Here is a 21782-nt window from a genome sequence, read left to right on the forward strand (position 1 = left end):
TATGTGATATGTGTATATACACATATAAAGGAAGTTTGGCAGTGTTGACCTATAATGGGGAGGGTGGAATGCCTCTCTCATACACCGGGGGCTATCAGCTAAAAAGCTCAGTCCAGGTATGTGTTATCTCTTGTCCAGCTGTTGGTCAACAAGGTCCCATAGGCCCTCCCAAGCTACCATTGTTCTTGGTTACCCTCGGGAACGCATGTCATAGGACATGGAGATTTCTCTCACGCATACTTGTGTATGACATGTGGACCTGTAACTGTTATATATCTTGTTATATTTTTTTAGAGTTTTAGTGCTATCCATGCTACTCCATTTTTTGTCTTTATCTTAAACAAACCAGGCATGGCGGTACAAACCTGTGAGTCCCAGATACTCAGGGGGCTAAGGAAACGAGATTTTGTGTTCAGGAGCTTGAGATATGGCTAGGCAAAGTGAAAATCCCTTTCAAAATTACATATATATATTTGACCACAAGCAATCCCAGACGTGAATTCTCTGCTTTATTCTCCCTGTGCCTTCTGTCCTCTTCCGTCTTTCTGTTGTTTGAGTCTAAATCTGTGGACGCCTAAAGGCTGTACAGTGAATTTGTCTCTGTCTGTGTGTCACCTCTAACGAAAGGTTTCACTCTCTCTCTTACTGAACAGTACAGAAAGCATCACGTGGGGAAGGAAAGAGGGAAAACTTTACAGAAATCTTTAACAGCGTTTAACAAGGGATGAAGTCACTGGCTCTGACCCAGATAAGAAACCCATGCTGACAAGCAATACCCATGTGAGTTCCATGTGTAGGGCACACACTCATTTTACAAGGTTGCTTTCAACCCACGTTTACTGTTTTCAGCAAATGACTAGCCTAATACATGTACGAACCTACATGCATTACTACATAGTAAGACCCTGTCAAAAGAAAAAAAATCTTAGTGCCATGGAATGCATCCCCGCAAGTCACGGACTGGGGTGGCTCCAGAGGCCTTCAAAACAACACAGGTCATTACCATTGCTCTTGGCTACCTACCATAACTAGATGCCATCATGGCTCAGGGGACACTGCAGGAGAGGGGGCAGAAAGGACATAAGAGCTGAGAATGATGCTATGAAGTGTTTTCGTCTGGACATGGCACAACCATCGCACTTACTAACTCTCAGAGGCTGTGGTGCCCTGCACGAGATAAAGCCCATCCAAATTCCAGCATGCATGGGGGAGGGGTTCATGAGACCCCACCCCTAGCTGAGCAGCTATTGGCAGTTGATTGCTGCTGGAGGAGGAGAGGTAATTTTTATTTAGGGATGTGGCCCTGGTAGGTTGTTCATGTTCCCGTGGATGACTTCACACCCTTGCACCTACAGACACCACTAATTAGACTCAGGGGTTCATGGGGGAAAAAGAAAAGAAGACATGAAGTTGGGAGGGAAGAATAAACAAACATACTCTGTTTTAGCCAGGTGGTGGTGGTGCACGCCTTTAATCCCAGCACTCGGGAGGCAGAGGCAGGCAGATCTCTGAGAGTTCGAGGCCAACCTGGTCTAGAGAGCTAGTTCCAGGACAGGCTCCAAAGCTACAGAGAAACCCTGTCTCGAAAAACAAACAAAACAACAACAACAAACAAACAAAGAGGCTCAGTTAGGGACTGGAGTGATGGCTCAGTTATTAAAAGCAGTTGCTGCTTTTGCAAAGGACCCAAGTTCAATTCCCAACACCCACACAGGGAGGCTCACAATCCCCTATTTTCTGTGTCTTGGGACACCTGCACTCCCACGCACATTCTCACACACATGGATATATAAGTATATAAGAAAAAGCAGGTTCAATTGTTCTTATGTGGCTATGTTGAATAGGATGAGAAAGAATGGCACACTATGGAAATATTCTCAGGAAAAAAAATGATTAAAGGAGCAGCAAATTGGATAACCTGCAATGGGAACATCTTGACTGAGAGTGAGACAGGCAAACTCTATGAGTTTGAGGCCAGCCAAGGTTATAGAGTGAGACCCAGTATGTGTGGGGGTGGGGAGATGTTGGAGGAGGAGCCACTTGTTTGTTTCCTGGCTGCCCAGACTCACGAAATAATCACACAGAAACTGTACTAGTTAAATAGCTGCTTGGCCTATTAGCTCTAGCGTCTTATTGGCTAACTCTTATTAACATATTAATTTAACCCATTTCTATTAATCTGTGTATCACAATGTGGCTGTGGCTTACCAGCTAAAGTTCCAGCATCTGTCTCCAGCGGTGGCTCCATGGCTTCTCTCTGACTCCACCCTTCTTTCTCCCAGCATTCAGTTTAGTTTTCCCTGCCTACCTCTATTCTTTTGCCCTATCAGGCCAAGCCAGTTTTCTTTATTAATTAACCAGTCATATTCACAGCATACAAAGGGGAATCCCACATCAGGGAGGAAAGGAAAAGAATGCCAGGAAAATGATTTAGGCAAGAAAGCTTATTTGCACAGACATCTTGGGTTTGAAGTAACAACCCTGACATGGAAATAATTTCTTCGTTCCAAGAGCCACTGAACAGGAATCCTTCAGGCTGTCTGAGCTGGCTTGGGCCTAGATCTGGTCAATATGTAGTCTGCCAGTGACGTAGGCAAATAAGATAGAGGGATGAAGATAAACTGGGCATCCCAGCCGGCAGAGTACCGGGTGCGTGGATACGTAGAAGTCAGCGCATGCTCCATGCAGTCAGTGACAACGTTCAGGTTGGTGTTGCTCATCATCAACTTTTGTTTGGCGACTCTGTAAACTAAAGAAACCGAGGAAGGAGGTCAGCAGTCTCCTCTAGATCGTTTGAGGGTTTGTTATGCGTGTTCAATGGACGTCTTAACTCCAGTTACATTCGCAAGGACCAGGATTCCAGAACAGAACTCTGCTTCCTGGTATGGTCATCCCTAGCCACATACATAAAGACCAAACCTTAGCTTTTATTTAATTCTAGGAAATTACATTTGGGGGTTTTCTTGTTTATTTGAGTCAGGGTCTCTCTGTGTAGTCGTGGCTGTCCTGTAACTTGCTCTGTAGACCAGAGTGGCCTCAAACTCACAGAGATCTGCCGCCCAAGTTCTGGGATTCAAGGTGTGTACCAACACACCCAGCCTTAGTAAATTTTATTTTAATTATTTATTTTTGAGACAGGGTTTCTCTGTGTAGTCCTGGCTGTCCTGGAACTCCCTCTGTAGAGCATGCTGGCCTGAAACTCACAGATATCCTCCTGCCTCTGCCTCCCAGGTGCTGGGATTAAAGCGTGCACCACCATAGCCCAGCAGTAAATTTTATTTGTAAAACTCAGCTCTATGACTGATTCAACATATGTACGCGTATTTTCTTTTCAACTGAAAATGTGATTATTTATTTATCGTGTGTATATTTATATATGTCTGCAGACGATACATCACATGCACGGGGTCAGAGGACAGCTGTGTGGGGTTGATTCTGTCCTACGCCTTTATATGGCTCTGAGAATTGAACTCAGGTCCTCGGGCTTATGTCGCAAGCACCATCACCAGCTGAGCTCTATTGCTGACCCTCACCTGTAAATGTATGCGTTTTAGTTGAGTTATTTATATATCACAAAATCTAGCCAGTTAAAGTGTACAAACCATGGGTTTTTAGTGTGTTTAGAGTTATGTGACCATCACATGTGAGTTTTATAATATTTCTGCATTCTTAAACCCTGTAAGATGGGGATGTGGATCAATGGTGGAGTTCTTGCCTAGAACATGCATGGCCCTGGGATTGGTCACCACATGACACCACACACACATATATACACCCACATACACACACACACACACACATAATATAGACCCAGTTCAAACATAATGTATACATACATTAATATGCATACAATCACACACACATAAACACATAACCCTGAAGCCACTCTTCTCTCCAATCCACCCAACCCAAGACAACACCTAATCTATGGATTTGCCTGGGCAGCTTTTATTTATATACAACCATGCCCGGTACTCCTAGAATGTGGTGCATGGCAAAGAATGCCCACAGAAGCCACCTGTCTTCCTTTCTTTTTCTTATACAACACACACATTATCTCTATAATATCTACCAAAAGAGAAGCTCTGGGGTTAGAGGTACTGCAGGTAACATACTTACCAGACAAAGCCCCAGAACCCATGGAAAAGCAAGGCCATGTCTGTAACTCCGGCACCGGTGGGATGGAGATAATAGATGCTGGGACTTCCTAGCCTGCCAGGCCCCAAAGTCACTCAGATACCTTGTCTCAAAAACTAAGGTGGGGGTGAGTGATGACACCCAAAGTTCTCCTCCTCTGCTTTCCACATGTGCAAACACAGGCAAACACACCCACACACATGCAGACCTACACACACACACACAAACTTACAGTCGTCAAAACACTGCTGTCCATAGGATTCCCTGACGTGCTCAGGGGCTGCTTCCCAGGCTTTCTTGCTTCTCTCCATGGTTAACTCTGGGTCTGTCATTCTAGTTTTGAAGCCCCCAGGTTCAATTATGCTGACCTTCACCCCAAAATCTTGAACCTCACGTCTGAAATGAAAGCACTTGGATGAAGATGAATTCATCTCCTTAGATGAAAATGAATTTTATTTCAGTTCCTCTCTGTCTGTCTGTCTGTCTCTCTCTCTGTCTTTGTCTCTGTCTCTCTGTCTCTGTCTCTCTCTGTGTGTTAGTTTGAATGTAACTGGACCCCATAATCTATAATCCCATAATCTCATAGAGAGTGGCACTATTAGAAAGTGTGGCCTTATTGGAGGCAGGAGGATGAACGACACAGCCTTTAACCCCCACCTCGAGGCTGGAGGGCACACCTCTAACCTGGGCCACACCTTCTGTTGGAAGTGTGTCACTGTGGGGCAGACTTTGAGGTCTTTATCTCAGGCTTCACTCAGTGTGGCAGTCAGTCGACTTCCTGTTGCCTCTGAGTCTGTGAGAGCACAAAGTACGATGCGCGCAGCAGCCAAGTTCTGGGGACTTTTGATTTTATCATTAATAGAGTTGGTTAGCTGGTTACCTTAGTATATCTGAAAATGCTTCAACGCCATACTTGGAGCAACTGTAGAATCCTCCAAAAAAAGCGACTCTTCCCAAAACACTGGAGATATTGACAATCCTGCCCTGAGCCTTCTTCACCAGGAAAAGCATGCTCAGAGTCACCTGGGCCAAACCAACGAGGTTCACTTGAAAGACAGACTTGTAGTCCTCAGGTTTCAGCCACTCGATGTAGGAAACTGGTGGGAAAACGGCTGCATTGTTAACCAACCCCAGAGTCCTAAGAGAACAGAATGTAGATCAAGACTTTGGATTTCTGATAAAAGTAACAATGACTTACATTGGTCAATTTTCCTGCTAATAAACAACTAAAAATTCTAGAGAAAAGAAAAATAAAATTGAGATAAGATCTCCTTCCATAACCTAGGCCAACCTGCAACTAATAATCCTTCAACCTCCCAAGCGCTGGGATTACAACTGTGAACTACCATGTCTGGAAATATATGTGTGTTTGTGTGTATATGGAAATATATATATGTGTGTGTCTGTGTGTGTGGAAATATATATACATATATATGAATTATAAAATATATTAGTAGAAAGGGGTTTGGGTTTGGGATTTTTGTACTGGCTAGTTTTATGTCAACATGACACAAGCTGCGGTTATCTGAAATGAGGAAACCCCAACTGAGAAAATATCTCTGTAAATTCCAGCTTTAAGGCATTTTTTTAAATTAGAGATTGATGGGGCAGGGAGAGCCCATTGGGGGTGATGCCATCCCTGGGCTGGTAGTCCAGGTTTTTATAAGAAAGCATGCAAAGCAAGCCATGGGAAGAAGCCAGTAAGCAGCATCCCACATGGCCTCTGCATCAGTTACTGTCTCTAGGATCCTGCTCTGTTTGAGTCCCTGTCCTGACTTCCTTCAGTGTTGAATAGTGATACTGAAACATAAGCCAATAGCTGGACAGCGGTGACGCACACCTTTAATCCCAGCACTCGGGAGACAGAGGCGTGTCTTTGTGAGTTCGAGGCCAGCCTGGTCTACAGAGCGAGTTCCAGGACAGGCTCCAAAGCCACAGAGAAACCCTGTCTCGAAAAACAAACAAACAAACACATAAGCCAAATAATACCTTTTCTCCCCAAAGCTCATGGTATTTCACAGCAATAGTAACCCTAAAACAGATTATTTTTATTGTTGTTTTGTTTTGTTTGGAGGGGTTGGATTTTTGGGGTTTTTCTTTTTTGTTTTTGTTGCTGCTTGTTTTTGTTTCTGGTGTATGCATGTGTGCATGTGTGCGTGTGTATGTGCATGCATGTGTGTGTATCTGTGTGTGTGTGGTGTTTGAGACAGGTTCTCTTTATATGGCCCTGACTATCCTGAGACTCTCTGTGCAGACTTACTTATCCACCTGCCTCTGCCCAGCGTTTAATCCCAAAGGCTGTGATTAAAGCCCATACCACCACTTGGTCCCTGTCAATGGGAAGTTTTTAAAAGTCAGACCAAACTTAAGGAATGCAATATTCCAGAGAAAACAAATAGAACCAGGATTGCTGGTTTGAGTTCTTAAGGCAATTTTCAACCACTGTGAACTTTAGTATTTCTGGGGGGCAGGGGGACAATATGTCTGGGTTTTAGATTCTAAGAAATGTATTCAATCAGGAAGAAAGCCATTTTAGATGGAAAGGGCTCTAGAAGGAATGACGAAACTCACTCAGGAGGCAGAGGCAGGAGAAATGCTGTTAGTTCAAGGCTAGCCTGGTCTACGTAGGACTTCCAGGCTAGTCAAGGCTATACCATGAGACTGTCTCAAAAATAAATAAGATAATAATAATAGCAACACAAGAAAAATCTTGGACTGACGACTCAGCAGGTGAAGAGTTTGCCAAGCAAACCTCGATGACCTGAGTTTGATCCCTGGAGCCCATGTAAAGATGGAAGGAGACAATAACCCCCACATGCACACCATGGCACATGCGTGCCCCACACAATAATAACAAATAATATTTTTTAATATTTTTTTCAAGACAGGGTTTCTCCGTAGCTTTTGGTTCCTGTCCTGGAACTAGCTCTTGTAGACCAGGTTGACCTCGAACTCACAGAGATCCGCCTGCCTCTGCCTCCCTAGTGCTGGGATTAAAGGCGTGCGCCACCACCGCCCAGCACCGCCCAGCTTTTTAATTTTTTTTATAAATAGCTTTTTTAAGGCAGAGATTATGGAAGCATGTCCAAGACCTTCACAAGCTCAAGCTGGACAAAATCCCTGCACAACGAAGGAGAAGTGGGCACAAATCCTACTGCTAACCAAGATGCTATCAACATCGGTTGCGGTTGCGAGACAGAAGTCAGCTTTCTTCAGTGCTGACACCAGTAACACGGTCTCGGCAGGCTCCTGCTCCAGAGCAGTCAGGCACCACACACCAGGCTCCGTGCTTTTCAGCGCCTTTTTCCTTTGGCTTTTATTTTTAGGAGACAAAAAGAGCATGAAGTTGGCTTAGGGGAGAGGGCTGGAAGGAGTTGGGGAACAAAAAAAAATGAAAAAAATATACTGCATGGAATTATCAAAGAATGAATTTTAGGAACTGGAGAGATGGCTCAGAGGTTAAGAGCACTGACTGCTCTTCCAGAGGTCCTGAGTTCAATTCCCAGCATCTACATGGTGACTCACAACCGTCTACAATGAGATCTGGTGCCCTCTTCTGGTGTGCAGGCATACATGCAGACAGAACACTATATACATAATAAATATTTTTTTAAAAAATGAATTTTAAAATGAAAATAGATAATTACCACTATATTGACTATTTTAAAAAGAAAAAAATTACAGTCCTTCAAGTGACAAAGTGTTTTAAAACATGTTTTTGGAATGTATACACTATAAAACTTGAAATATTCCTGCCTAAACAAATTAAAAGCGAAAATATTTCTTTGTACCTCTGTTCCCAACACGCTCCTTCACCCACTGAGTGGCTGCCACAATACTCTCAGTCTTGGTGACATCAAGGATCACTGTCTCCAGCCTGTTTGATGTCTTGTTCCTCAGCTCCTCGGCTCCCTTCTCCGTCAGACATGTAGCCAACACCCTCATGCCTCTCCTGTCCAGCTGTCTGGCCAGCAGGTTCCCAAAGCCCGAGTCACAGCCCGTGATGAAGACATGCTTGTCTTGGAGATGGCTCACCACCTGCCTCTCACGGTACCAAGGCCCACAAGGGTAACCAGGTAGAACCACATTTCGAGGGAATATCCTTGAACGAAAAGAGAATAGATGTTGTCAGGCAAATGGTTTTGGATATAGTTTAATGGAAGAGAACTTGCACCAGCCCTGGACTTGATTGCCAGTAAGAAAACCAGAGAGAGTGCAGTGCAGCGTGTCAGATACCTTAACAGAAGGTATATACCCAGCGCCAGGTGCCGTGGCACATGACTATGATTCTGGTATCAGAAAGGTGGAGGCCAGAGCATTAGCCGTATGTCAAGGCTATGCGAGAGGCTGCAGAGACAGAAGAAGAAAAGTTACATGTGCTACAAAGAAAGAGAAAAGGTGTGGAGGGGAGGCTGGAGAAGCGGCTCCTCAGTTAAGAGTCTTCCAGCAGATCCAGTTTCCAGCACCCACGTGAGCTAGCAACCGTTTGTAACCCATCACAGGGTTCTGATCCGATGCCCGCTTCTGGTTTCTGAGGGCACCGCATCACATGATGCAGGCAGGTGAATCATCTACACACATAAAATAAAGGTTAAAGGGCTGGAGAGATGGCTCAGAGGTTAAGAGCATTGCCTTCTCTTCCAAAGGTCCTGAGTTCAATTCCCAGCAACCACATGGTGGCTCACAACCATCTGTAATGAGGTCTGGTGCCCTCTTCTGGCCTACAGGCATACACACAGACAGAATATTGTATACATAATAAATAAATAAGTATCTTTTAAAAATAAATAAAGGTTAAAAAATTAAAGCTATTCCAGTGGCCGTTGAGGGGAAATTAAACAGGGATTTGTTTGTGGGAAAATCAGAAGACCCAATAGCTTGTGTGAGATACGATGTATATTTGTAAATACAGACCAGTCTGCTTCGCTGCTGAAATCGATTTCATTGGCTGGGATGTATCTCCATTGGTATTGGGCCTTGAGTTAGAGGCTCAACACCTTATAAGCCAAGTGTGGTGGCACAAGATGTAATCCCAGCTCCCTGAGGTAGAGGCAGGAGGATCAGACATTTGACGTCACCCTCAATTACTACCTAGAAAGTTTGAGGTTACACGAGACCCTGTGTCAAAGAAGATAATGAAATACATATGACATGAAAGCAAAAACTGTTCAGGGAGAAAGAGGACCAACAAAGGTGGTAAGAAGAGGGGGACAAATAACAAAGTATAATGATGTGTGAGTGTCAGAATGAAAAGGCCATGCAGGACCGGGCGATGGTGACGCATGCCTTTCATCCCAGCACTTGGGGGGAGGGGGGCAGGGGCAGGCGGATCTCAATGAGTTTGAGGCCAGCCTGGTCTACATGAGCTAGTTCCAGGAAGCCATGCATTAGCCCGTTGCTTTTCAGGCTAGCTACAGAAACAGTTTTAGGCCTGGAGAGATGGCACAGAGGCTAAGAACACTGGCTGCTCTTCCAGAGGTCCTGAGTTAATTCCCAGCATTTATATGGTGGCTCACATTATCTATAATGAGATCTGGCGCCCTCTTCTGGCCTGAAGATTTACATGCAGGCAGAACACTGTGCATTAGTAAACAAATCTTAAAAGGGGGAGATTAGTTTGCCTGTTTCTGTGTGGAGTCCTGAAGAACTACCCACCGTTTCTGTCAGTCTCTAAGTGTTGGCTAAAGAATCTAATCCCTATGAATAGAGGTCAAAGGTAAGTGTGGAGGTGCAAAGACCTGATGAAGCCGCCCCACAATGCCTGCAAGAAAAGACTCAACACAATTCGGATTCCTTAGTTCATCATAAAATCTCCCCCATTGCTGGATCCAACATCCTCTCTCTTAGTTCATTTTCTCTAGCCCTTTCTTTAATTTTTTTTTTTGAGACAAGATCTCATTATATATCCCTGGCTGTCCTGGAACTCACTGCAGATTGGGATAGCTTCGAACTCACAGAGATCTGCCAGCCTCCGCCTGCTGAGTGCTAGTATTAAAGGTGTCCAACAACAACCTGGCTTTGCCATATTCTTTTTTATAGCTTACTCTCTAATCCTAGCAAGCAGTTTCCAGTATGCCACAGAAGACAGGTTTTACTGGTTTTTTAATGACTTTACTACGTTGCCCAGTCTGGCCTTGAACACCTGGGTTCAGATAATTCTCAGTCTCCCACGTAGCTGGAACAAAAGACTGGCTACCACATCCTACCACATCCAGAAGTACAGGTTTTGCATTACCTCTGTATATGTTTCTCTCTGTACTTCTTTCTTTTTTTTTCCCCCAACCCTTATCCCCTTAGAAAATAAACTTATAACTGGGTGGTGGTGGCACGCACCTTTAATCCCAGCAGTCAGGAGGCAAAGCAGACAGATCTCTGTGTTAGAGGCCAATCTGGTTTACAGAATGAGGTCCAGGACAGTCAGAAACCCTATCTTGAAAAACACACACACACACACACACACACAGAGAGAGAGAGAGAGAGAGAGAGAGAGAGAGAGAGAGAGAGAGAGAGAGGAGAATAATACTTACATATTATTAAGTAAGATCAAACATCATTTTCATTCAACAAACATTAATTCAACATTTACTCCGAATCAGACAGTCAGAAACTGTGAGGCGCTGATGCACAACCATCAATAAAACAGTCCGTTTGAACCAGGTGTGGCAGCAGATTGCCTATAATCCCTGTACTAGTCAGGCTAAGGCAGGGGGATTACATCAAGTTGGAAGACAACCAGAGCTACAAATCCAGACCCTACCCCAAACAACCAAAAATGAATGAATAAACCTCAATCCAAGACCTGGATGGAGGGGAGAGGACCTTGGACTTCCCACAGGACAGGGAACCCTTACTGCTCTTTGGACTGGAGAGGGAGGGGGGAGGAAAACGGGAGGAGGGGAGGAGGTAGAAATTTTTAATAAAAAACAATGAGAAGGAAAATATATTAAAAAACACAAAAAACCTCAGTCCATTCTCTGTTGACTCTTCATCCTTAGTGTGAAAACAGAGCAGAAAATGCAGGATCTGATGTGGCCACTGAATCAGGTGTCCACGGTGCAGTCAGTAACTCCCCACCCATGCTCAAGCAAGGAACCCTAATTAAACTCAGAGGGTCTCTTGCCCAAAAAGACTTAACAGTAGGAGCTTGTTAGGGAAAGGGGGATCCATAGAGTGTGAGAGGAATAAGAGATGTGAACGGAGGAGAACAAGATCAAATTACATTACACACACATGGACTCTAGAGGAGAAGAATCGATAGAGTAAAAGTATATGTTACAAAGGGAATGTTCAGATTGGCTTACACAATGCGTGCTGACCTTCTGTGGTGACTCTCTGAACGTTAGGCAGGCTGAGAACCCAGTAGCTCAGTGGTCCCCGTCTGTCCCGGAAGGCCTCGGGGATTCCTGGAGAGCCTCTGGTCTTTAGTCTATGGTCTTCAGCCAAGAAAGCAGAGTTCCAGTGTTAATGAAGGATGGCATCTCTCGCTGGTGCGGGGGTAAGGCAGGCTGGCAAAAAAAAAAAAAATCAACTGCTTCTCCCTCAGACTTTGTGTCTAGGCCTCCACCAGAAGATGCCACCCACTCTGGGGAGGGCCGGCCTCTTTCAGCTAATCCTTCCAGAAAATACTCTTACAAAAATGCCCAGAAGCATTTTTTTTCATTGATTCCAGATCTGATCAAGTTGACAGCCTGAAAGATTAACTATCAAAATTTTACCCTTTGTCACCTTGACACCAGTCAACCCTTGCTTCATAGATATGAAAATAACAACGTCATAATTCCACCTAGCTATCCTGTACACAACTAAAAACACACTTTCTTTTTTTGTAGTTTTTTGAAACAGGGTCTCACTGTGTAGCTCTGGCTGTCCTAGAACTCATTATGTAGACCAGGTTCGTTTTGAATTCACAGAATTCAAAAGCCTGCTTCTGTGCCTCTGAAATGCTGAGATTAAATGTGAACACCACCACACCTAGCTACTGTCTTTTTTTAAAAATATTTATTTATTATGTATACAATATTTTGTCTGTGTGCATGTCTGCAGGCCAGAAGAGGGCACCAGACCTCATTACAGATGGTTGTGAGCCACCATGTGGTTGCCAGGAATTGAACTCAGGACCTTTGGAAGAGCAGGCAATGCTCTTAACCACTGAGCCCCAGCTCAGTGTCTTTTTTGTCTCCAGCCCCAGCTACTGTCTTTTTGTTTGTTTTTTTTTTTTAAGTTTTTCGAGACAGGGTGCTACTGTCTTTTTGAGTGGTATTTTTTATCAGTTCTTTGAGTGAAGGCGTAAGTCACAAACAATGCCACACCAGTTTGGAATTATGATTAATAGGGTGGTATTTATTTAAAGGGGAAAAAACTTACAGATCACCGTCCCAGACAACAGCCCTCTGCGCAACCAGGAAGGGAGTCTAGTCGCCGGTGGAGCAGGAAGTGAAGAGAGAGAGGAGAGGGAAGTGGCCACTTTTTTAAAGGGAGAGAGACCACGCCCCAATGGGCTGGTATCTCAGCGGCTATAGGCTGGAGGAGCAGAATGACCTCCCGCAACACCTCCCCCTTTTGTTTAAGTAAGAGAGTTCTAAACCTACTATGAAATTATATACAATAAGTACAAATATCCTATTCTAACTAGCTTAGGTCTTGTATAATAAATAACTTGGCCAAGTCATGAGAGAAAAGTAACTACATTTATATAGTCTTCAACCCCATCGAAGATCTGAGAAGGGAAATAATGTTACCTGGATAATTAGGAAGTTTAGTAAAACAACTTCCAAAACATGCAACAAATCACAGAGACAACTAGCTACCTGGGCAATCACCCAAAGTCATGTTTGCAGCGTTGAAGCAACCAACTTTGGCTAAGGCCTAACATAACTGACATACCATTTTCAAAGGCAGGCAACTTTTCAAAACTATCTTACCCCGTCTTGGCAGGATATGACAGTCCTGTTTTATCCATTGATGCACGCTCTATATCTCTGTCAGTGGTTGAGGTATGGGCATTTCTTTGCCCCAAGGCCAGTTCTGCCAAAAAGAAAGGCTCCGGGTGGAGTGTCTTTGGCGCTCAACATTCTCTCGGGAATAGAGCGGTGTTGCCAGGAGCAATTGTGTCTCACTATCACGAAACTCTGAGTTGGATTAAAGGCCATTTTCTACAGCTCTTTGAAGAGGTTGAAGATTATCTATCTATACTGAGTATAATCTCTATATATCTAAAGAACCTGATTAGTCTAATTATAAATGACAAACTTAGATGACTATTAATCTATATAATTCTCAATATCTATCTAACTTAAAGACTAAGACAATAAACAACTGTGTAACAAATGAGGATAATGACCTCCAAATATAAACACTGTACAAATATACATTGCAATATGGTAAATATATATCAATACACAAACATTATATAAGTATCTTAATCAGAGGTAGAAATGTATACTGCAATATGGTAAGTATATACAATATATATATCAATACAATATATGTCAATACATAAAAAATGTTTTAAACAGAGGTAGAAACATGCATGTATACAATAGTCAATATAATTTAACTTTGTATCAATATACAAGAATCGATACCAATATATTTGTCTAAAAACAGTAACTCACAATTATAAATCTATTATCCCATCATCCCTCTTTTTTTTCTTTCCAAAATGATCCCTGAGCTTATAAAATTCCTCCCCCAACCTCCCAACCCCTAAATGATGTCCCTAAACCCAGGGGTAAGCTTTACTGGGAGAGGGGACGTCGTCCTCTAGAATTACTTCCAGCTGTCATGGGGGCGACGTTCTTTCTGGGGGATCCTGTGAAAGTAAAATGATGGTTAAATTTCAAGATCAATGTCTTTTAAAATTGCCAATAGTCTCTGAGTATTTTGTGGAGGTCTGGCCAGAATGTTGTACAAGATGTGCACCATTTCAGCTAACCAAGTTGGGATCGTCTTGTGCAGCTGGTACCCAAAACAGGTCTTGTAGTAGCGCTATCAGTATCATGACGTCATATCAACCAGGTAGAGTTGTTGTTGTGGGGCCCCATCTTCTTCCTGGAAACTTCAAATGTCACTTCAGGAAAAACTCCTTGTTCATTGTGAAAAACTTAAACATTAATCATATAGACATACATATATATATTCAATGAAAGGCATGATAGATATATTCAATGAAAAGTATGATAGATATGAAGAAAAGCAAAGATGTTTTCTAAACTCATATTTCTTTCTGTCCCATATCATGGCTCTTGACATGAGACAGAAACTCCAGAAACTCTGGGTTTTTCTCTTACTAACAGGCTTGGAATTGGAGAGGGACTGAGCCAGAGTCCAACTTCAAAACCAGCTCTATAAATTTAGAAATATGGTTTAATATATTTTACTTACACAACCCATTCAGTTTTCTTGATATCTCTGGATATCCTGTAGGCCGAAGATGGATGCCCCAACGGTACAGAGGAACTTTGGGTGACTGTACAGGCAGCGAGATGTCTCTGTCATTTCTAGAGTTTTGAAAGTTGCTTACTTTTTGTTTGCTCAGGTAATATTGTATTTTTCTGGAGTCTTTGATGGAGTTGAAGAATAGATAGATAGTTATAGTTATAGTTTTCCATTGTTATGATAAAAGATAAAATAGATATAAATATTGTAACTGTTATTCTTGCTTGATAACTGTTTTGTTACATGTAATTTTGCTATGTTAAAGTTAAAGCTTTTCCTTTTTATTTAAACAGAAAAAGGGGAAATGGTGGAGGAAGGTCATTGGTTAAGTAATAAAGAAACTGCTTGGCCTCATAGGTTAAAACATAGGTGGGAGGAGTAAACAGAACAGAATGCTGGGAGGAAGAGGAAGTGAGCTGAGAGGCCATGCTCCCCTCTCCCGAGCAGACGCAAGTGATGAAGCCGCCAGGTCAAACATGCTGAATCTTTCCCGGTAAGACAGGTGCTACACAGTTTATTAGAAATGGGTTGCTCGGGATATCAGAATTAGCCAGTAACGGCTAGAGCTAATGGGCCAAGCAGTGTTTAAATGAATACAGTTTCCATGTAATTATTTCGGGTAAAGCTAGCAGTGTGGGCAGCCAGGTGCCAGGAACGCAGCCCCGCCGCTCCTATTACAACATTTGAGGATTTCATACAAGCACGCTAAGCATTCCGATCCTATTAACACCTTACCTGTCCCCCAATTCCTCCTAGATCTACCCCCAATGCCTCACCTTCCTCCCAACTTCATGTCCTTTTTAAAACATTTATTTATTTTTAATGTGTGTGAATGTGCCTGGTAGCTGCCTAGGTCAGAAGAGGGCATCAGATCCCCTGGAACTGGAGTTAGACAGTTGTTAGCTGCCAGGGAATTGAACCCAGGTCCTCTGGAGTGCAGCAAGCACTCTTAACCACGAAGGAATCTCTCTCCTGCTGCCTCGTTGTTGTTGTTGTTTGTTTGTTTTTTAATAACTCACTGAATCCACTCAGTACTGCCCATATACATACAGTGTAGGGTTGTTCCCTGGAGGATGGCCAACCTACCATCTTTAAGAGCCACACCCTTAAGGAAAATCATTCTTTCTCCCCAGCAACCACCAGCTGTGGGTATCAACAGCTGCTGTGGGACAATGATCTTGCGCTTTGTAAAGATTTGTCACTTGTATTTTAGTAAAATGCTGATTGGCCAGTAGCCAGACAGGAAGTATAGGTGGGCGAAGAGAACAGGAGAATTCTGGGAAGAGGAAAGAATCAGACTGTAGTCGTCACCCAGCTGCAGAGGAAGCAAGATGAGAACGCCTCACTGATAAGGTACCAAGCCACATGGCTAACACAGACAGGGATTATAGGCTAATTTAGGAATTAGTTAAAGGGAAGCCTGAGCTACTAAACCAACCAGTTTATAATTAATGTAGGCCTCTCTGTGTTTCTTTGGGACTAAATGGCTGCAGAACCGGGCAGGACAGAAACCTCTGTCAACAAATGGCTCCTCCGCTAGGGGTAGGGCCTTGTGAGCCCCTCTATGACTCCAAGCTGGGATGCTGACTGCCCTGAATTTGCTCCTAATTCAGATATTATAGTATCTGAATTTACCACAGATACTATAAGTTCATGAGTGCAGCCAGCCTGTCACGTCCAGATGACACTGTTTTTGCCTGGGATTTCACGAAGTCTGGCTCTCACAACCTTTCAGCCTCCTCTTCCAAGATATTTTCTGATCCTTGGGAAAAGGAGATCTGATGTAGAAGTCTCATTTATGACCAAGAACCCCATAGACACTTTTGTTCTCTGCACTCTGACCAGCTGTGTGCTTCCAAAGACGCATTATTCTTAACAAAACAGGACAGTGATGACCAGCCTCGTGTCTGTAATTGGTCATGTGACCTTCACTGCTATTTATGATACCTATTCTGTGTTTCCTCTACCCTTGGCAAGGACCCCAGTCCTTACCTGAAGGGGGAACTCATGTTTTCATTACTGAAATGTGTGGACCATTTACTATCCTGCCTGGGTGGTGGTATAGTTTCCCAATGACTTTAATCATTCACAGGATGTGGTTGCACCAAGAGATGTCCTCCAGATCTACCCACATACTTCCCCAAATGTCTTTCTCACCAAATTTTTCCATCATGTTCCATTTAGCCATTCCATTGGCCACAACCCATGAATCAGTATATGATGTGGGAAGTCCTTCTGTAAATGTGTTGCTTTTATTGGTTGATATTTTGGCCAATGGCTTAGCAGAATAAAGCCAGGCAGGAAATCCAAACAGAGATAATATAGAGAGAGTAGGTCGAGTCAGTGAAATGCCAGCCAGCCGTAGAGGAAACTAGACATGTGAAATTACGTGGCAACACATAAAATAATAGAAATGGGTTAATTTAAGATGCAAGAGCTAGGGCTGGAGAAATGGCTCAGAGGTTAAGAGCACTGACTGCTCTTCAAGAGGTCCTGAGTTCAATTCCCAGCAACCACATGGTGGCTCACACCCATCTATAATGAGATCTGGTCTCCAGAACACTATATACATAATAAATAAATTTTAAAAAACTAGATGCTTTTTGTGGCACTTGGTGATGAATATGCTGCCTACAAAATCAAAATAGGCCCACTAAGCACTGTGTTGGGAGGCACAATAACCTTAGAAGGAATATTGCTACATGGCCCACATTACTGGACTCCTAGAAAGGTAGAAGGCCCTTAGTTTTTGGTCACATTTATTTCCCATCCTCTGATATGTAAATGCTTTACCAGCGACTCCAAGGCGGTAGCTAAATCTTGCTCACTTGGTCCAAACAGTACAATGTTATCGACGTAATGTGCCAGTGTGAAACCTCTTAGAAGGGACGGGTGATTAAGAGTCTGCAAACCGGGCTGGAGAAATGGCTCAGCGGTTAAGAGCACTGATTGCTCTTCCAGAGGACCCGGGTTCAATTCCCAGCACCCACATGGCAGCTCACAACTGTCTGAAAATCCAGTTCCAGGGGATCTGACACCTTCACACCAATGCACATAAAATAAAGATAAATAAATCATAAAAAAAATATTTAAAAAAAAAAAGAGTCTGCAAACCAAGCCATGGCACCGAGCTAGGGAACTAGTATACCCTTGAGACCGAAAACTGAAGTGTGCTGGTGGCCTTGCTATCTGTTTTTGTCATTTTGACACAAACTCGAGTTACCTGGGAAGAGGGACCCTCAACTGAAGAATTCCGTCCATCAGTTTGTCCTGTTAGCATGTTTAGTGATTGATGTGGGAGGACCCAGTCCACTGGAGGTGGTGCCATCCACGAGCAGGTGGTCCTGGGTTGCGGAAGAGAGCAGGCTGAGGAAGCCAGGAAACAGCGCCCTCTATGGTCCATGCTCCAGGTTGCTGCCTGAGGCTCTGCCCTGGCTTCCCTTGATGATGGACTCTGAGCTGGAAGAGAGAACACTCCCTTCCCTTCCCATGTTGCTCTTTGTCACAGCGTTTATCACCGCAACAGAAAGCAAATGAGGCCACTAGCGGAAAGCAAACTGTTTCTGGTGACCCTTCTGCACAAGCTTCCAAAGAAAGAAGAGAGAGATGGCTTAGCTCTAAGAACGCTCCCCGAGGACCCAGCCCTCACACTAATCTACTTCTTATAGTATTCGTGAGGAGCAATTCTTCTGGGTCCTCCCATACACACCATGGCATGCGCACGGCCACCGACACGTGCGCGCATGCACACACATACACACACACTCATACAAAATACTGTCACGCAGCAAAAATTGTAAGTAGCCAAATAGTGCCTACTTATAGCTCTCTTTACACGCAGAGACTATTTTGCATTCATTTTATTTATGAACCTAGGGTTTCGCGCATACTGGACAAGCGCTCTGTCACTGAGCCACATCCCAGCCCTCCCTTCACTTCCTATGTGAGGTGGAATCTCACCAGATTGTCTAAGCTAGGCTTAAACTCACTCTGAAGGCCAGACGCACATATTTGAGTTTCTGTTTTTGTCTTTGTCTTCTTTTTCTTTTGAGAAAGGGCCTCATATAGCCCAGGCTGGCCTTAAACTTGTTATGTAGCTGAAGATGACCTTAAATTTCTGATCCTCCTCCCTCTACATCCTTGCATGTTCCATCTTACCCATTTTCTGCAATGTAGGGCTTCATGCATGAGAAGGAAACACTTGACCAACTGGACCGCATCCCCAGCCCACATATACACATTTTAAAAATACTTTGTGTGTGTGTGTGTGTGTGTGTGTGTGTGTGTGTGTGTGTGTGTGCTCACGAGTGCTTTTAACTGCTGAGCCATCTCTTTGGTCCTTATAAATACACACTTTTAAACTTGCAAAATAAGGAACAGGAAAGTATTATGCAAGGGCAAATATGGTCAAAATACAAGATAAACATGAAACCCATTATTGTGTATAGTTAATATATGATAACAAAAACCAAAAATACACGCAAAAAAGTCACAGATTGTTGACAAGATACATTTGCATAAAATTAGCAGTCATAAAAGTAGGAATCATAAATGCTAATGGTAGGAAACCTAAGATCCAGATTAACTTCAGGGAGGAAGGTATTTATTCACAATGTTCTTGTGAAAAATATGAAAAACATATGTGGTGATTTGAATAAAAGGGGTCCCCATAGGTTCATATAGTTGAACGTTTGGTTTCCAAGGAGTGAAACTTGTTGCAAGGATTAGAAGGTGTGGCCTTGTTGGAGGTGTGTCACTGGGGGTGGGCTTTAAGGTTCCAAAAGCCAGGCCCAGTGTCTCTCTGTCCCTCTACTTGTGTGTATCAGGGTGTAAAACTCTCAGCTACTTCTCCAGCGCATGCGTGCGGCCATGCTCCCACCAGGATGATAACGGACTAACCCTCTAAAGCTATAAACAAGCCCTCAATTAAATACTTTCTCTTACAAGAGTTGCCTTGGTCATGGTGTCTCTTCATAGCTACAGGATAGTGACAAAGACAATGTAATGACATATAATATACCAATAGTTGTTTATTATTTTGTTTGTTTTTAAGTAGAAGATACAGAAAGGTTGCCTGGAAGCAGGAAATCTTCACAAAAGAGGAAAAGGAAGAATTTGAAAATTAAAAAAAGTATGGGGGGGGCTTCTAGGTATTGTGGACCATGAGTACAAAAGCATAAACGCTTTGGAAACTCTCAAGCGCTTCAGGGCTGCTTAAGGCCTGGGGCTGGCTCAGTGGTACAAAGTTTGCATGTGAAGCTCTCAGTCCAATCCTGAGTACATCAATAAACTAATAAACTGATTTATACCACCAAAGTTCAAACGACGCAAAGGCATATGAAATTAAAGAATCAATTGAGTGTGGTGGCACAAGCTAGTAAGGAAGCTCAGACCAGAGGCCTGGAAGTCCAGAGCCTGCCTGGGATACATAACAAGTTCAAGGCCAGGCTAGACAACTTAGTGATACTCTGTCTCCAGAATAAAAATGTTTGAGGTGACTTTCAAAAGCAGTGGTAATCTGAATTCGGGTAACAGCAGAAAGAAAAGAGCATTTTCCAGAGATACTGGAAGCAGGAAAGACAGCTTATTGATGGCTTTGATGAGGGGGATGAAGAGGAAGAAAGCTTGCAGTGACTCCCACGTTCTTCTCCTGGGCAAATAGGTTGATAGTCCAGCACAGAAGAGTGAGAAAGACCAAGGAAACAGGGAGCAGGTCTGCCTGCTGATTTTCAGCCCACTGTAGAAGCCATTCCATATATAGCAAGCCCAGTGTGCCAACCATTCCATAAAACAGCTCTGGCAAAGACCATCAGTGACTTCCCACTTGCCCAAAATGATGGGCATGCTCTTGACTCTCTTCTTGGCTCACATGAAATCATCCCCAGCTCTGCTGTTCTCTGCTCTCTTTGGCCCTTACTCTCTTCTTTTTCTCTACTCAGTTTTTTAAACATTTATTTATTATATATACAGTGTTCTGTCTGCATGTATCCCTGCAGGCCAGAAGAGGGTGCCAGATCTCATTACAGATGATTGTGAGCCATGATGTTACTGGGAATTGAACTCAGGACCTCTGGAAGAGCCACCAGTGCCCTTAACCTCTGAAGCATCTTTCCAGCCCCCTCTACTCAGTTTTAAAAGAATATATGTAACAATTTTATCCCGGCCTCCTCCTCTCTTCTTACTATACACAGTCTTGTTTGGTGATCTCGGTCGTCATGCTGACCTGATTCAGGTGACCCCAGATCTCTGATTTCAACCCCGATCTCTCTTCTGGAGTCGAGTCTCTAATTTCCAACTGCCTGCTGAACACCTCCCACCTGGGTCATTTTGTCAACTTAGAGACCTTGCTTTTATAAGTCGGCCCTGTGCTGGCTACTAAACACGGAGGCTCGTAAAGTGGACATGCTATTTGAACCCTTAGAATTTAAGCCTTTGCTCTCTGTTGGCTAATTTGTTTAAGTGCTGGGCTCAAACGCAAACCCTCAAAAATGCAAAGCACTACCATTGGACTGCATACTCCAGTCGTAGAATTCATGATCTTAATAGAAAAAACAGACAGTAAAATATAGTGTACCCAAAATGCAGCACACACTGCCAATACATTGCCCCACCAGACACATGTAAGGACTAGGAAAGAGAAGCCAAGGGCTCTTTAAGGGTGGATTGCAGTAATACCTTGTTCTCAGCCTGTTCAAAACTGAAGTAATCATGGTTTGTGGCAGTCTGGTCTTCCTCCTTTTTTATGTCTGTACATGTATCCCCAATCTGAACGTCAACTCGAAAAATATTTAACACACTTATCAGTACTTACAAGGCATGAGAAAATTGCCTTCTACCCAGTTGCCCTAATCCACAATGTGGTAATTGTTTTCATGCCTTTCCTCCTCCCCCACACGTAGATAACATTAATTCTGCCTCCGTAAGTAGCCATACCCATCCCCTTCCGACTCCAGCTGCCTTAGTTCAGGCCATGAGAATCTGTCGTCTGCTTCCAGCCACGGTGTCTACAACTGCCGTCTCTGTTTCCTTTCTCCCCTCCTGCATGCCAGCCTACTTGTGGCTCTAGAACTTCTTTCTAAAACACAATTCTGGTTATGTTTCTCCAGTGATTAAACCCAGCAGTGAGGTGATACGGACCATCCTAGAGTCTCAGGGGCTGTGGATCATGAGGTGGAGGCAAACATGGGCAACACGGGGAGAAAACAGCA

At 43.5% G+C, this 21782-nt stretch overlaps 1 protein-coding gene across 1 annotated transcript; it reads right to left on the reverse strand.

Annotated features, from left to right (window-relative positions):
- Window positions 1-2531: 2531 nt before the first annotated feature.
- LOC142838699 (17-beta-hydroxysteroid dehydrogenase type 6-like) lies at window positions 2532-8225 on the reverse strand. The gene is given in 6 exon segments (XM_075954291.1): window positions 2532-2749; window positions 4370-4533; window positions 5018-5264; window positions 5267-5275; window positions 7929-8195; window positions 8198-8225. Coding segments are annotated over 6 exon segments (933 nt in total).
- Between the last annotated feature and the right edge of the window lie 13557 nt (window positions 8226-21782).

This window comes from Microtus pennsylvanicus, chromosome 20 (genome assembly GCF_037038515.1).
Source record: "Microtus pennsylvanicus isolate mMicPen1 chromosome 20, mMicPen1.hap1, whole genome shotgun sequence".
Classification (NCBI taxonomy): Eukaryota; Metazoa; Chordata; class Mammalia; order Rodentia; family Cricetidae; genus Microtus; species Microtus pennsylvanicus.